At 42.6% G+C, this 15,333-nt stretch overlaps 2 protein-coding genes across 2 annotated transcripts; one reads left to right on the forward strand and one right to left on the reverse strand.

Annotated features, from left to right (window-relative positions):
• Positions 1–236: 236 nt before the first annotated feature.
• On the forward strand, positions 237–1,365 carry LOC133634110 (olfactory receptor class A-like protein 4). Its single transcript, XM_062027424.1, has 2 exons — positions 237–323; positions 391–1,365. Exons 1-2 carry the CDS (start codon positions 237–239, stop codon positions 1,363–1,365), a joined length of 1,062 nt encoding a protein of 353 aa, XP_061883408.1.
• A 1,841-nt stretch (positions 1,366–3,206) lies between these two features.
• On the reverse strand, positions 3,207–14,362 carry LOC133630441 (olfactory receptor class A-like protein 4). The gene is made up of 5 exons (XM_062022068.1): positions 14,333–14,362; positions 10,185–10,424; positions 9,856–10,119; positions 7,935–8,180; positions 3,207–3,419 (listed from the first exon to the last, which is right to left on the reverse strand). Exons 1-5 carry the CDS (start codon positions 14,360–14,362, stop codon positions 3,207–3,209), a joined length of 993 nt encoding a protein of 330 aa, XP_061878052.1.
• Positions 14,363–15,333: the final 971 nt, after the last annotated feature.

Below are 15,333 nucleotides of genomic sequence, written 5' to 3' on the forward strand. Positions count from 1 at the left end.
GCATCATGTTTAAGCCGCCATCAGATATGAGATCTGCTAGCGAGCAAACGTGCTTGTTCAGACGTCTGATCGGTGAGGCAGAGGGCGCCGGTGGAAAATGTCTACCTCGGCCAAACCTAATGCGCCTTGAGGCTCGTCAGCGAACCTTTAATGCAGCGTGTGCGAATATAAAACCACAGCAGCTTCCACCGTGAGAGAATCTGGCGAGCCAACAACGCCGCCATGCACGCGAGGCCATGTCGGCCGCCCTCACTGTGGACGCTATTTTGTTTGGGCTGCTGGTGTTTTGTGGCATTCTGGGAAATGTCCTGGTCATCTACGTGGTGAGACCAACTAAAGCGTCACGTTGAGGTGAGCGGTTGTGCTTATTCCCCCTGGTCTTCCTCACAGGTGGTTCAGGCTTCCACCCAGAGTCCATCGAGGAGACTCCGTCCCTCGGACACCATCTTGGTGCACCTTTCGCTGGCCAACCTTCTCACCTCGCTGTTCCGCACCGTTCCCATCTTTGTGTCGGACTTGGGCTTGAACGTGAGTCTGTCTCCGAGTTGGTGTCGGGTCTTCATGCTGCTGTGGGTGTGGTGGCGAGCTGTGGGCTGCTGGGTGACCTTGACGCTTAGCGTCTTCCACTGCACCACCCTCAGGCGGCATCAAGTCAACTTCGGACCCCTGGCCCAGCAGCGGGAAAGGCGTCGGGTGTGGATTGTCCTGGGGATAGTGTGGGGTGCCAACCTGGCTTTCTCGGTCCCGGCTCTGGTCTACAGCACCCATGTCCATGGGAACGCCACTGTGGAACTGATGGTGATCAGCTGCACCACCCGGCCTCTGCTGGGCTGCATATGGGAGTTTCCCTCCAGCCAGCAAGGGGCGGCGTTCGCCTCCGCGTCGTTGGCCCTCAACGAGGTGCTGCCATTGGTGCTGATGGTGTGTACCAACTTGGCCACTCTGCACTCCCTGGCCAAGCACATCAGGGCGGTGACGGCGGCCGGGGAGCACGGCGAGCTGGACAAGCATGTGTCCAGCGAGCGAAAGGCGGCGCACGTAATCATGTTGATGGTGTCGCTCTTCGTGGTCTGCTGGGTGCTGCAGGTGGCTGCTGTGACCTACTACAACCACGACAGGGGGCATCACGCCGAGGGCCTGCTGACCGTGGCCCACTTCTCTGCCTCGCTGTTCGTGGGCTTCTGTCCATTGGTTGTAGCCCTGGGGCATGGTAAGCTGCGGAAGAGGATCGTGGGCATGGCGATGGGCTGGTCCGGACTTCTTAAATGGCACCGCACCAACACTAAAGCGCCACCGGCTGAGGAGCAGAAAAAACAAACGGTTTTTGTTGTTCACAAGCAGAAAACTCACAAAAGTGAGAGTTAAAGCATGGTGAGTATTATTAGTCAATCAACTTCGTTCATTACGTCCAATCCAGGGGCCTTGCCCATTTTACAGGGATAATTCCGTCAATAATGTCACATCTGTACACTGCTGGCATGCACTGTAAAAAAAAAAAAAAGTTGAGAAACGCAAATTTTCAAGGCAACATGATGCAACAAGATTTTTGCGTTTTCTCAACTTTTGACTACTGCTAAATAGTGAAATACAATTTGCAATTGTTGGACTAATGATAGTTTTCAAGTTAGTCAGACTCAGAAATAAGGTTTCACTATGTTTAACTACCAAAACAGTGTCTGGCCAGCAGTAGTCAAAAGTTGAGAAAACGCAAAAATCTTGTTGCCTTGAAAATTTGCGTTTTCTCAACTTTTTTATTTTACAGTGAAACCGGAGTTCAGAACTTTCAGGACAAAAATATATAAATTGGAAAAAAATCAAATTCAAATGAGTCCTTTAAAGTTAAAGTACCACTGATAGTCATACACACACTAGGTGTGGTGAAATTACCCTCTGCATTTGACCCATCCCCTTGTTCACCCCCTCGGAGGTGAGGGGAGCAGCAGCACTGGCCACGCTCGGGAATCATTTTGGTGATACAACCCCCAATTCCAAACCTTGATGTTGAGTGGCAAGCAGGGAGGTAATGGATCCCATTTTTATAGTCTTTGGTATAACTCGGCCAGGGTTTGAACTCATGACCTACTGATCTCAGGGCGGACACTCTAACCACAAGGCCACTGAGTAGGCTACGTTGCGACTTATATATTTTAACTAATAGATTACGTTTAGGATTTCCAACGCAAATAATCTGAAATATATTTGCTGCACAAATATCCCTGGAGTTAATAAATATAAATTAAAAACAATAAAAATAATCATTATCATTAGATTAATTTGATTGTCATTATATTACCTTATTAATAACCATACAGAAAATAAAAGGAATAATAAAAAGCACTTTATGATAAATTCTTATGAGTTATAAATAACAAATAAAATGTTATGAGTTATTTAGAAAAATATTAGCACCCAATCGTTAATGTCATAAATAACTAATAATGACTATTGGTGAAAATGATTGGGTGAATAATTGACGTTTAATTATTATCACAATGTTATACATTATTAATAATTAATTTTAACCTAGTGTTTGCAAATAATGTGTTGTTTGATTTTCAATGCAAAATTAACAATGCATCAACAAAGTTAATCTTTTCAGTTGAATTTGATCTGAAGTCATATTATTAGGTACACTTAATCCAAGACAAGCGCTGCAAAAATGAAATTGATTTAAACTATCCTTTTATTTAAAATGGTATCTTAATAATCATACAGAAATGCATATATACTGTATATTAAGCAGCACTATGATTATTTGATATGAATGATTAATAACTACGTTTATTATAAATGTTATGAGTTATTATGAATAATAATAGCACCCCATCATTATTAATGTTTTGAATCCCCAATAATTATTATCTATGAAAATTATTAAGTTAATAATTACCACTCAATGATTAATACAACCTTATGAATTATTAATAACCAATTACAAGACAAGTGTATGCCAATAATGTGTTACACTACATCAACAATATTAATTTCTGGAGTTGAATTTGATGTGTAATCACAATATTAGGTACACTTAATCCACTGCAAAAAAAAAAAAAAAAAGGATTGATAATACTGTACACATATTAGCTGCTTAAATAATCAAAATATTCCAAACAGTGAAGTTTATCGTCTTGATGCGAGGCTGGTGTACCTAATATTGTGTCTGGCGGTTGGCAACACCCGGGCCAGGTGCACCTGGCGTTCCTGCGTCAGTGAGAGAGCACAGAGCGGATGAAGGAACGTAGCCGCCGGTGGCCTACCGCCAGCACCATGGGCGACATGGCGATGAAGATGATGTTGGCAAAGCGAGCGATGACCAGGAGGAACTCTGCCGACGAGCCGCGGTTGTAGTTGAAGTAGTTGACAGAGATAATGCTGGTGCCCCACGACACGATGAAGAGCATGATAAGGGCGAGGATCACCTGCACAGGAACAGTGAGCACCTGATATCAATCAACGTGTAGAGGAAAAACTCCGACACCTGCTTTGTACCCTTGGTAGATTTTTCTTAAAAATGGCAGCAAGAAATGCTTTTTCAGATGTAAGAACTGTGTATTTAAACAATAACAAAACAGCAATAAGACATTTTTTTTAGTTTTCCACTTCCCGAACAGCTGCTTTGTTCATCCAATTGTATCCAATATCCAATTCTAGTTCTGTTTACTGATATTTTCAAGGAGGTGTGTCTTTATACAGATAGGAGCAGTGGTGTAGCCTATACCCTCGACCCCTGACCGATCACAACAGAGTAGGCGTGGTCGGGGAGTCACTCAGTTCTCCTTCAAAACATTGAACATCCCTGCAGGATGAATTTGAGGACCAGTCATAGACAATTTAGAGTGAAAAGCAAATTTTATTTTCATTCGCATACAAAACATACCAACCTGGATTGTTTCCCTGGCTTCGAGACTCTCCTGAAGGACAGTGCAGCGAAGACACAACAAACTCCCTTCTTGTCTCTCATGGACACACACCTGTTGTTGTTGACTTTGGACTGACTGGCGGCTGCAACAACACCAAGGCCGCGGAACAGAGACACGCGGCAGGCTAACACAAACACATGCATCCCAAAAAAATACGCAAATCCCTTAGTGTGATGGACGGCTGGGCAGCGCCTGAAGAGCTGCACCCCCCACCGTAGCCCCCACTCTCTCCCCTCTGTTGCAAGACTCGAGTTGTATGTTTAAATATGTATATGTGCTTTGCTATGGAGTTTTCCCCCACTTAGTCTAGATTGTATTTTTTTTACTCATCCTCCCCCATCGCTTACCTTTTCCCCATCTTTTATGGAGCGCATAGTGGCGACTAGGGATGATACTCGAAACCGGTTTTCCCGGTTGTTCGATAAGAAAAGAACCGAGTCCTCGGACTCGAATCCCTTTTTGAGAACCGGTACCCGTTATCGAGACCACTATAGTAAAGAAAAAGAGTTGGTTCTTTATTCGAACCCCTCGGAACGAATCCCGTCCCGACCAGAAATGCTCCGTGGGACATCACAAGAAATCAGTCATGTAGCTCAGTCATTAGGCGCAGATAGCGAAAGCAGGAAAAAAATGGACGGGAAAAAGTGCTCCAAGGTGTAATAAAGTTCAAAACAAAAGGTATAATCCAATGAATAACTTTACTGGGAGATTTGAGCAGGGTACAAACACATGAAGAACACTTCTACGACCCACCGGAAACATAGCAACCAGGCTAGCAACGCACCTCCTTTACGGCAGCTGTCGCAACGTTCTTAAAACAACCGCAGCACATACATATATGACATGATCTCCCTTTTTCAACTTTTGGTTTTCTTTTCTTGTAAACAAAACAAAATCACACTGTATATGTGTTGTCTGTCTAATTATAAATAATGCAGACGAGGCGTGTTGGCTGAGTTCTTGACGTTTACTTTCACGGGTGACGACATGCAACACTTTTTGGGGCTACCGCGCATGCTCGTCACTCCCGTTGCATGATGGGTAGTGTAGTTGTTATATTCCCTAGCTCATAACATCTTTCCCCTATAAAGAAATAATGTTAACTCAATAAAGTGTATTTCTTTTTTTAGCTTTAACTTTTCATTTTTTAGCATTGTAACCACATTTGCAAACAACTTTTCTCTTCATAGAATTTTCTTTCAATAAAGAAATAAAGTGCAAAAATGTCAAAGCATCATAACAAACAGTTATGTCAAATAGCAGCAGAAGTGCACTTTTTGGAGAGCTGTATTATTTTCAGTTTTGTGCCCAAGGGACTGATTTTATTTAACACTAGTATTATTTATACACCTATAGTGATCACAGAGACAGGTTGTTTTTGTTTTACCTTATATATTTGTTTTTCTGAAAAATCCCACTTAATATACTTTGGGTAACAACAGTCAATATTTATTTATTTTGTTTTTTTAGGGGGGCAACAGACAATATTTATTTATTTTTTAGATTAAATTGTTTTATTTTTTAATAAAAGTGAGCTTTTGTTAAACCAAATATTGTGTGTTTTTTTCCATATACAACAACCTATCTGGACTCGATAAGAGAATCGATAAGGAATCGGTTCGATAAGAGGATTCGATAATAGACTCGAACTCGATAATTTCTTATCAAACATCATCCCTAGTGGCGACCCATCAGCGTTCCTGTTCTGTAACCCTGTACACTGTTTATTTGTGTAATCTTGAACGGGTTTGTGCTAAAAACAAAGTTTTGTTGTACTTGTGCAATGACAATAAAGACCTACCTACCTACCTACCTACCTACTCAACTCACCTTGGATTGGCTGACTGACGTCCACATAAGTGGTTGTCGGCATTGCCGGAAGTGAAAAATTTGAACATAGATTTGTGATTTTGTCCACAAGCACAATGAGAATGTTGACGTAATAAAGGATTTTTGTTCGTTGACATGGTTTTTCTCAATTTGTGCATATCTCTATTAAGATTATTGTGTATTCATATAATATGTTATACTTTTATCGAACAAAGCTGCATGTACATCGGTTGTAAGTCCTTACTAATGAAGTGAATTAATTAACTCATATCATGGTTTGCTTATGGTGAAGATTTATATCCAACTTGGGGAAGGTGAACCACCAAGTTTCATTAAATAGTGGTATTTCAGTTTGAGCACATAATAAGATAAGGCCCCTTAGTTTGATATTTCCAGGTGGATTGGATCACTTCTCGTAGGAAAAGAGGCTTTAATTGGGACTTCGGAATGCAAAAGTGATAGCCGTATTCTTGAGAAAAGACTACCTGTCTAGCTCAAAGCCAACATTTAAATTATGACTTAAATGAGTTGTTTTTCAGACACTGTCACATGAACATCTCCTTACATGGTCAGGTTGTGTTCTTCTGAATCAACACACACCCAGACGCAGGAAGAAGGGATATAGGACTGTGGTTCGGCCTCTCCCGGTTAGGAGTCCTTCATTTTTTGACTTAGGCTCCTCCGGGTACTGCAGACCTGTTTAATGACGCTCGCTTGTAATAAAGCAACTTTTTGTTCAGCAAAGAGTCTCCGACGTCTCTTTTGATCCAGCCGTGTAGCCCTCCTGCCCAGGAGGGGGTGACAAAACCAGAAATACACTTCACTAAAAGACACAAATCTTTCTTCTGGTGGCTAATAATCTAAAGAAAATAAATTAAATTGGTTTATTTTGTTAGTTGCTGTGGTAGAATCCAGGTATTACTGCCATGCTTTAATTTTGAAGCCTATTTTGCACTAAGCAGTAAATGCTTGTTTTAATGCTGTGTAACTATACAGTAGTTATGTTGCTGTTGTGATCATGATGACGTTAACACTAATGCAATATATGTCGACGTAAACCAGGGGTGTCAAACGTAAGGCCCGCGGGCTGAATCAGGCCCGCCAACAGGTTTTATCCGGCCTGCGGGATGAGTTTGCTAAGTATAAAAATAAGCGGACATTTTGTCCACAAGATGTCGCAATAGCAATTCTTTGTAAATTTGTAGATTATGCTGAATATAAAAATAAAATAAACCACATGATGTTAGTGCACCAGTCGAGGAAATGAGCAAACTACATAAAAAACATCCTGTAATTTGATTTTGATATTATTTTTTTTATCTTTATAGATTGAAAATTAACACCAATGAGTTGACTGATGAACATTATCACAGAATTTATTCAGAAAGTATAAATAACGACAAATAAAGATAGAATACTATTAACTGCAACATTCATCCATCCATTTTCTACCGCTTGTCCCTTTTGGGGTGGCGGGGGGTGCTGGAGCCTATCTCGGCTGCATTCGGGCGGAAGGCGGGGTACACCCTGGACAAGTCGCCACCTCATCACAGGGCCAACACAGATAGACAGACAACATTCACACACTAGGGCCAATTTAGTGTTGCCAATCAACCTATCCCCAGCTGCATGTTTTTGGCGGTGGGAGGAAGCCGGAGTACCCGGAGGGAACCCACGCAGTCACGGGGAGAACATGCAAACTCCACACAGAAAGATCCCGAGCCCGGGATTGAACTCAGGGCTACTCAGGACTTTCGTATTGTGAGACACATGCACTAACCCCTGTCCCACCGTGCTGCCTAACTGCAACATGTAAGTGTAAAAAAAACAACAACAACATTATGATTTGTACATTTTCAGAATGTGATTGTTCTATTTTTAAACAAAGAAAACAATCTGAAGTTGTCTTTATTTCTAAGTTATCGTGCCGTGATTTTACCAGTCCGGCCCACTTGAGAGTAGATTTTTCTCCATGTGGCCCCCCATCTAAAATGAGTTTGACACCCTTGACGTAAACTGACCCCTTTTTTTATATCCTCATTGGGTCAACACGAGCGGTCCATTTAAATACAAACGGTTAATAATATCAAAGCGGTCACTGTTTCGTTTCCTATTTCAGTATACGGCTTTCAGTGGAACAAATGTATGGACATTCGAAGATAACGTTAAATGAAATGTTCTCACCTTGGCTGCTCGTCTCTCAGCCGGCACTCGCTTGATGACGTGGGTGTCCTGCACCGACTTGCGCACTCTGCCGTGCGTGTAGAGCGTGTAGAGGGAGCCCAAGTTGGTGAAGGCCATCAGAATGATGGGGATGGTCTCATGGATCACCATGGAGGTGGTGGCGTAGGACAGGCCGCTGAAGGAAGACGGGAAGTTCCAAACGCAGCCCAGCAGGGGGCGTGTTGTGCTGCTCACCAGCATTAAAGTCTGGAAAAAGGAGGAAAAGGAATGGAGAGTAAAGTGCAGTGCAAAAAGCTCAATGTAGAGGCACAATGTCAAACTACATCCACTAGATGGTGCTGTTTAAAATAAATAAAAATAGGTTGAATTAAGCAACTTTACTGACTGCATTTTTCACACCCTTGGATCATTTTTGAGTTTTGATGTTGCCTTGCTTGCAGCTTATTTTTAATTCGCCCGCTGCACATTCTAAAATTACATTCAAACAAGAAAAGAAAAATACAATTATTAAAAACAAGTGTAACATAAGGAGAAAAAAGTAGAAATAACGCAACTTTTTTAAATTCAAGAATATATAACTTCTCAGCATATTGGATTGGTTTTTAGAATAATAAAAAAAAGAATGACAATAACAAAATGGTCGCTACATGCTTTAAATAAAAAAAATGCATTATGGAGAAAAATTGAGAAAATAAAATAATGAAATAAAAAAAAAAATCAGAAAATGGTCAGTAAATGGGTGGTTGCCTAATGAGGTACATTTTAAGCCATTTTAGCAAATCTGTTAAAAATGTGTAATGCATGATAATCTAACTGCAAAATATATATTATATTTTATCTTATTATATTATATACTATTGCTGTATAAACACTCACCATAGAGCAATAGATGATATCTGTCTATTACCTGACGGCTTCTATGTTAGCTAACTCTCTTTGTTTATAATGTATATTTTCTGCTGGATCCACGCTCTTTTTTTTTGCTGCAGCCGTTACATATACTGTAATATTGTACATGGTAATTGGGATTTGTTATATATTGTATACAAATATAATATAATATAATAATACAATATATCAGTATGTATTATATACTGTATATATAATATGTAAATATTACATATATGTTAGATTGCTACTGTGGTACATTTTCAGTGTACTTTATACCTGCATTATCCTTTCCATCCTTACTGTGGGGAACAATTTTCCTTGTGGATCAATAACGTTTGTCTAAGTCTAAGTTTATTAATCAAAATGTCCTGCACATTGATCTTATGGTATATTTAATTAATACAATTTATAAGATTCAATTACACAACCTTAAACATTACTGGACTCCGCTTCCTAATATTTGACTTTACCTTGACACTTAATATATAACTACAATATGATATAAATCCATCCCTAATGTTGTAATTTTTTAACATTGGGTTAGTCCCTATCCAAACTATACTTTGAATTGATGATTTTTAAAAAAAAATAATTCACATCGTCCCTGGGATTTTACACTCAGTCCTGTTAGTCGAACACGTTACACAAGTCACATTTTTGAAGTTGCATCATTCATATTCTCTGTAGGGTAGGTTCACACATTTATTTTTCCGTATATTTGATTATATTGGATATTTTTGAATCACTGTAATATGTCTACTGTCATAGCGTAAATTCCATGTGGACATAATTCTGAGCTAAAATTCACTCCTGTTACTGTACTTTCAGTCCTGTTACTCAAATTAGTCATCTTTGAGTAAGAAACTTTGCAAAAAAGTCAAAAAAATGGGCCGATATGTGTATTATCAGTGTTTAAAGAGCGTTGGAACAAGGAAATTACACTGATTTGGTGGAATAAATTGTTGATGATTTCCCGTTGTGTCAAATTGAATGAACATTTTGGAAGGAAATAAGAACATGTACGTTTCACCTCTGTGCTGTTCACGTTGCCGCTTGTGGAGAAGATATACGCAGGAATGGAGTATATAAAGTTGAGCAGCCAGATGAAAGCCAGATTGATCAGGAGGGTACTCGGAGCGCCTCGGGGTCCTCGCAGGGTACCAATGGTGGGAGCCACCCTCCTTAGGGTCTGGAGGTGGAAAGCGCTGAGGAAGAGCGTCGACCACACGTTGACCGAGCGCAGCCACACCCACACGCCCATGAGGAACTGACACCACTCCTTGGATGAATACAACTGGGGAGGAAGCAGGACACAGTCACATTACGCAAAGATTCACATTTGCAAATATGCCCGCCCACCTCCAGTCCCGTGTCCGAGATGACCAGCAGTGTGTTCCTCATCACCGACACCAGCAGATTGGACAAGGCCATGTTGATGATTATGATGTCCGAGTTACGACCCCGGCCGTGCTCCACGTACACGCTTTTGCCGATCACCCCGATGACAGTGGCGTTACCCAAGGTGCCCAGCATTACCAGGAGGACGTAAAAGGCTATCTGGATGGGGGACACCAAGATCCGAAGTCCCATCCCCACCAGCTCCATGTCCTCCTCCATCGTGCTGTCTATCATTGCACCACAGTTCTGTCTCAGCTAAGCAAAGGATGCTGCAGCTTCCTTCATAGCAAACTGATATTTCTGCTGTGGGCCGGAGGAGGAAGGTGATGCTGTTTGTGCCGTCAGGGTAACAACAAATACCCTCCTAGTTAGGAAGGGTGAGTATATCTTTTCTCCTGGGAGCTCAAGCTGGGCACGCTAATGACCAACCACAAGTGATTAATCAGCCGCACTCGCAGAAATCTGCTTCATTTGCAACTTGACTTGCTTGTGTCACTGCCTCGTCCTGAGGGAGGGTGCAAGCATGTTGCAAGGTAAGTCAGTTCCGCAAAAGATTTTAGACAAGAGAAGGGGAAACGTAGGAAACAAAAGGTAAAGTAAGATAAGGTAAGACGTCTCTAAGAAAAGGCAAAAACGATGGCAGAGCAGACAATGGCGTGGAACACCGCAGAGGCCACCACAGTGCATATGTTTTTTGTTGTTGTTGTTATTGTTTTTTGTTGTTGTTGTTGTTTTTGTTTTACTTTTGTGGCTGTTTGTAGAAGTGGCTGGTTGCATCAGCTCTGCTCTTTTAATGTCTTTAATGTCCTCTGTGTTCTTTGATGTTTCCCTCTTACACACATGTTTATGTGTGCTATGGCTATGAGGTTTTTTTCCCTTGGCCTTAGTCTGGAACCCCTCTCCAGGGGCCCAGGCTTAGACTGAATATATATATATTTGTCCTCACCCCCCGCTATCCCCCTCCCCAGTGTTTACCTGTTTATCACCTTTTTTGTAAGGGCCGCCGGAAGTTGGCTAACCCGTCAGCGATCCTGTTCTGTCTCCCTGTAATGTTTGTCTGCTCTTGAATGGGATTGTGCTGAAAACCTTAATTTCCCCTCGGGGATTATTAAAGTATTTCTGATTCGGATTCTGATTCTGAAAAAGTAGATAAGAAATAGCAGGTAAGAGAAGGTACAAAGTAGGCAAGAGGTATGTAACAGAAGGTAAGTAGTAGGTAAGAGAAGTAGTTAAGAGAGCACAATAAATAGGCAAGAGAAGGTAAGAAGTAGGTAAGAGAATGTAAGAATTAGAAACAAAAAGGTAAGAGAAGGTAAGAAGTAGGTAAGATAAAATAAGACAAGGTAAGATAAGTAAAGGAAGGAATACAAAATTGGTAAGAAACGGTAAATGAAGGTAAAAAGTAGGTAACAGAAAGTAAGATTTAGGGAAGAAAAGGTAAGGCAGGGTAAGACATAGATTGAAGTAGATAAGAAGAAGGTAAGATAAGGTAAGAGAAGGTAATAGAAGGTAATAGAAGGTAAGGAAAGTAAGATAATTAAAGGAAAGGATAAGAAATCGGTTAGAAATGGCAAGTGAATGTAAGTAGTATGTAACAGAAAGTATGATTTAGGGAAGAAAAGGTAAGACTAGGTAAGACATAGATTGAAGTAGGTAAGAAGGAGGTAAGGTAAGAGAAGGTAAGGTAAGAGAAGGTAATAGAAGGTAAGGAAAGTAAGACAAGTAGAGGAAAGGATAAGAAATTGGAAAGAAACGGTAAGTGAAGGTCAGAAGTACGTAACAGAAAGTAAGATTTAGGGAAGAAAAGGTCAGACAAGGTAAGACATAGATTGAAGTAGGTAAAAAGGAGGTAAGAGAAGGTAAGAGAAGGTAATAGAAGGTAAGAAAAGTAAGATAATTAAAGGAAAGGATAAGAAATTGGTAAGAAATGGTAAGTGAAGGTCAGAATTAGGTAACAGAAAGTAAGATTTTGGGAAGAAAAGGTAAGACAAGGTAAGACATAGATTGAAGTAGGTAAGAAGGAGGTAAGATAAGGTCAGAGAAGGTAATAGGAGGTAATAGAAGGTAAGGAAAGTAAGATAATTAAAGGAAAGGATAAGACATTGGTAAGAAATGGTAAATGAAGGTCAGAAGTACGTAACAGAAAGTAAGATTTTGGGAAGAAAAGATAAGACAGGGTAAGACATAGATTGAAATAGGTAAGAAGGAGGTAAAATAAGGTAAGCGAAAGTAATAGAAGGTAATAGAAGGTAAGGAAAGTAAGAAAAGTAAAGACTTAGACTTAGACTTGGACTTAGACAAACTTTAATGATCCACAAGGGAAATTGTTCAACACAGTAGCTCAGTTACAATGATAGAAAGTGTAAGGATGGCAAGGACAATGCAGGTATAAATAGACTAATATAGCGATAAAAAAAATCTAACATACTGTATATACGAATATATACATAATATGTGTACAGAATAATATATATACAGATATATTATATTATGTCTATAATATATATACAATATTGTAGCGGTTTATTTAAGGACATAATTCACCACACCTGTTATTTGACTTTGTCATCATCATGCACCGTACCGTTCTATTGTGTACATGACAATGTTGTTCTTTGTGTGCAGTTAAGAGCGAGTAATTCGGCGCGGCCCCTTTAAGTGGCCGTCAGTAGATTCTCACAAAGGTGGGGGTTTGTTGTTCCCGCAATATTTGAGTGTTTGTGATGAAAGCGTTCATTCTTGTTTGTGCTTTGATAAATAAACGACGCACACGTTTTGTGTGTCAACTTCACGTCAAGTTGTTTATCTTTCACGCTACGAGCACAACACTGGTGACCCCGACGCTTCACTGAACGGATTCAGTGATTCTTATTGACCATGACGGCGAATGCGGTTTCTCTAAAGCTGCCCGAGTTCTGGGAAACTTCCGCGACCGCATGGTTTGCCCAGGCGGAGGCACAGTTTGCCCTGCGTGGTATCACCGAGGACGACACTAAGTTTTATTATGTCGTGTCCTCCCTCGGCAGCACGACGGCGACCAAAGTGGTTAACGCCATTACGCACCCACCGGAGAGGAACAAGTACCGCACGTTGAAGGCTCACCTCTTACAGACATTTCATCTTTCCGACGCGGAGCGAGCTAACCGCCTTTTTTCGTTGCAGGGGCTTGGCGATTGCAAGCCCTCTGAACTAATGAACAACATGCTTGGACTCTTAGGTGAGCACAGACCTGGATTCTTCTTCGTGCAGTATTTCCTGAGACTCCTGCCTACTCAGGTGCGGGCTGCTTTAGCCAACACCACCATTTTGGACTGCCGCGAACTAGCTGCTGAAGCTGATAAGTTTTTTTTAGCTTCCCAACCGGCCTATGTGGCTGCATTCCTTCCGGCTGAGACAGAAAGAACCGTGGCAGATTCTTCCACTCTCGCTGCTGCTGCTGCTGCGCCCCCCAGGCGGCAACCGGATTCTGGACTATGTTTTTTCCACGCAAAGTTCGGGACCAAAGCTAGGCGGTGCCGTCCCCCGTGCAGTTTTCGTGGACCGCCGCCGGGAAACGCCGGGGCCGGCGCTCAGCAGTGGCCATGAGCGTCGGCAGTACTGGCAGGCTGCTCTTCATCCAGGACTCCCTCTCTGGACGACGGTTCCTGTGTGACACCGGCGCGCAGAGGAGCGTCCTGCCAGCATCAAGGTTGGACATGCTGTCTGAGTCACATGGCCCCCCCATGGAAGCGGCCAATGGCAGCCCTATCCGCTCTTATGGAATACGGTACGTGGAACTGTGTTTTGGTGGACAGCGTTTCAGTTGGAACTTTGTGACTGCTAAAGTGACGGTGCCGCTCATCGGTGCAGATTTTCTCCGTGCTTTCGGCCTCCTTGTGGATGTAAAAAACAGGCATTTGGTGGATGCGATTACGTTCTGCTCCTACAAGTGCAGTCTCAGCGCGACGAACTCCATCAGGCTTTCCAGCATGCTACCCACCGCAGACGTTTTTTCTGCGCCTCCTCGCTGAGTTCCCCACCCTGGCGCAGCCCACGTTCTCGTCATCTACCGCCAAGCATGGTGTGGAAAACCACATTGCCACCACGGGCCCCCCTGTGCACACACGAGCCCGGCGCCTGGACCCTGCTAAGCTCTCCATCGCTAGAGCTGAATTTGAGACCATGGAACGCCTCGGGATCATTTGCTGCTCAGACAGCCCGTGGGCATCGCCCCTCCACATGGTGGAGAAGCCCGGAGGTGGTTGGCGGCCATGCGGTGATTACCGCAGACTCAACGACGCGACTACCCCGGACCGTTATCCGGTCCCCCACATACAAGATTTTTCCGCCAACCTCGCTGGGAAAACTGTGTTTTCTAAGGTAGATCTCGTCCGGGGCTATCATTAGGTACCGGTTCACCCCATTTGGACTGTTTGAATTTTTACGTATGCCTTTTGGCCTTAAGAGTGTCGCACAGACTTTCCAGCGGTTGAACGTGATTTGCCGTTTCTGTTTGTCTATTTGGACGATATCCTGGTCGCGAGCACCTCTCAGGCCGAGCATGTGACCCACCTCAGGTCCCTTTTTCAGCGCCTTAGCCAACACGGGCTCATTGTCAACCCAGCTAAGTGCCAGTTCGGGTTGTCTGTTATCGACTTCCTTGTAACGACCGGGTCGCATCGTGGTGCGAGGTGTTCTCCCAAAGATGCAGACGGGCTCGGACACAGGTTGCAGGTAGGAAAAATGATTTATTCAGGAACTAACTCAGACAGGAAAAAACAAAAACGACTAGCGTGGGAGCTAGCAAGCAAAATAATATAGCATGAGAGCTAGCAGGAAACAAAGTGGCCGTTAGCTGTTGCGTGAAAGCAAATTAGGAAGCCAGGCAGAGTGCTGCCCGGGCAAAGACTAAATAGCCCTCTGATTAGCGCTCGGGCAACAGGTGCGCGTCCCAAACGCTAACCAGAGGCAGGTGAGCAAAATCTGCCGTCATGGCAACAGAAACAAAACAAGGTGCTGAAAACACATGTGACTTGAAAACGTAAAACTATGATCCGGGCAGCGGATCATAACAGTACCCCCCCCTAAAAGGACAGATTCCAGATGTCCCTTGAAAACAAAAAAAAACAAC

Source organism: Entelurus aequoreus, linkage group LG01 (genome assembly GCF_033978785.1).
Source record: "Entelurus aequoreus isolate RoL-2023_Sb linkage group LG01, RoL_Eaeq_v1.1, whole genome shotgun sequence".
Taxonomy (NCBI): domain Eukaryota; kingdom Metazoa; phylum Chordata; class Actinopteri; order Syngnathiformes; family Syngnathidae; genus Entelurus; species Entelurus aequoreus.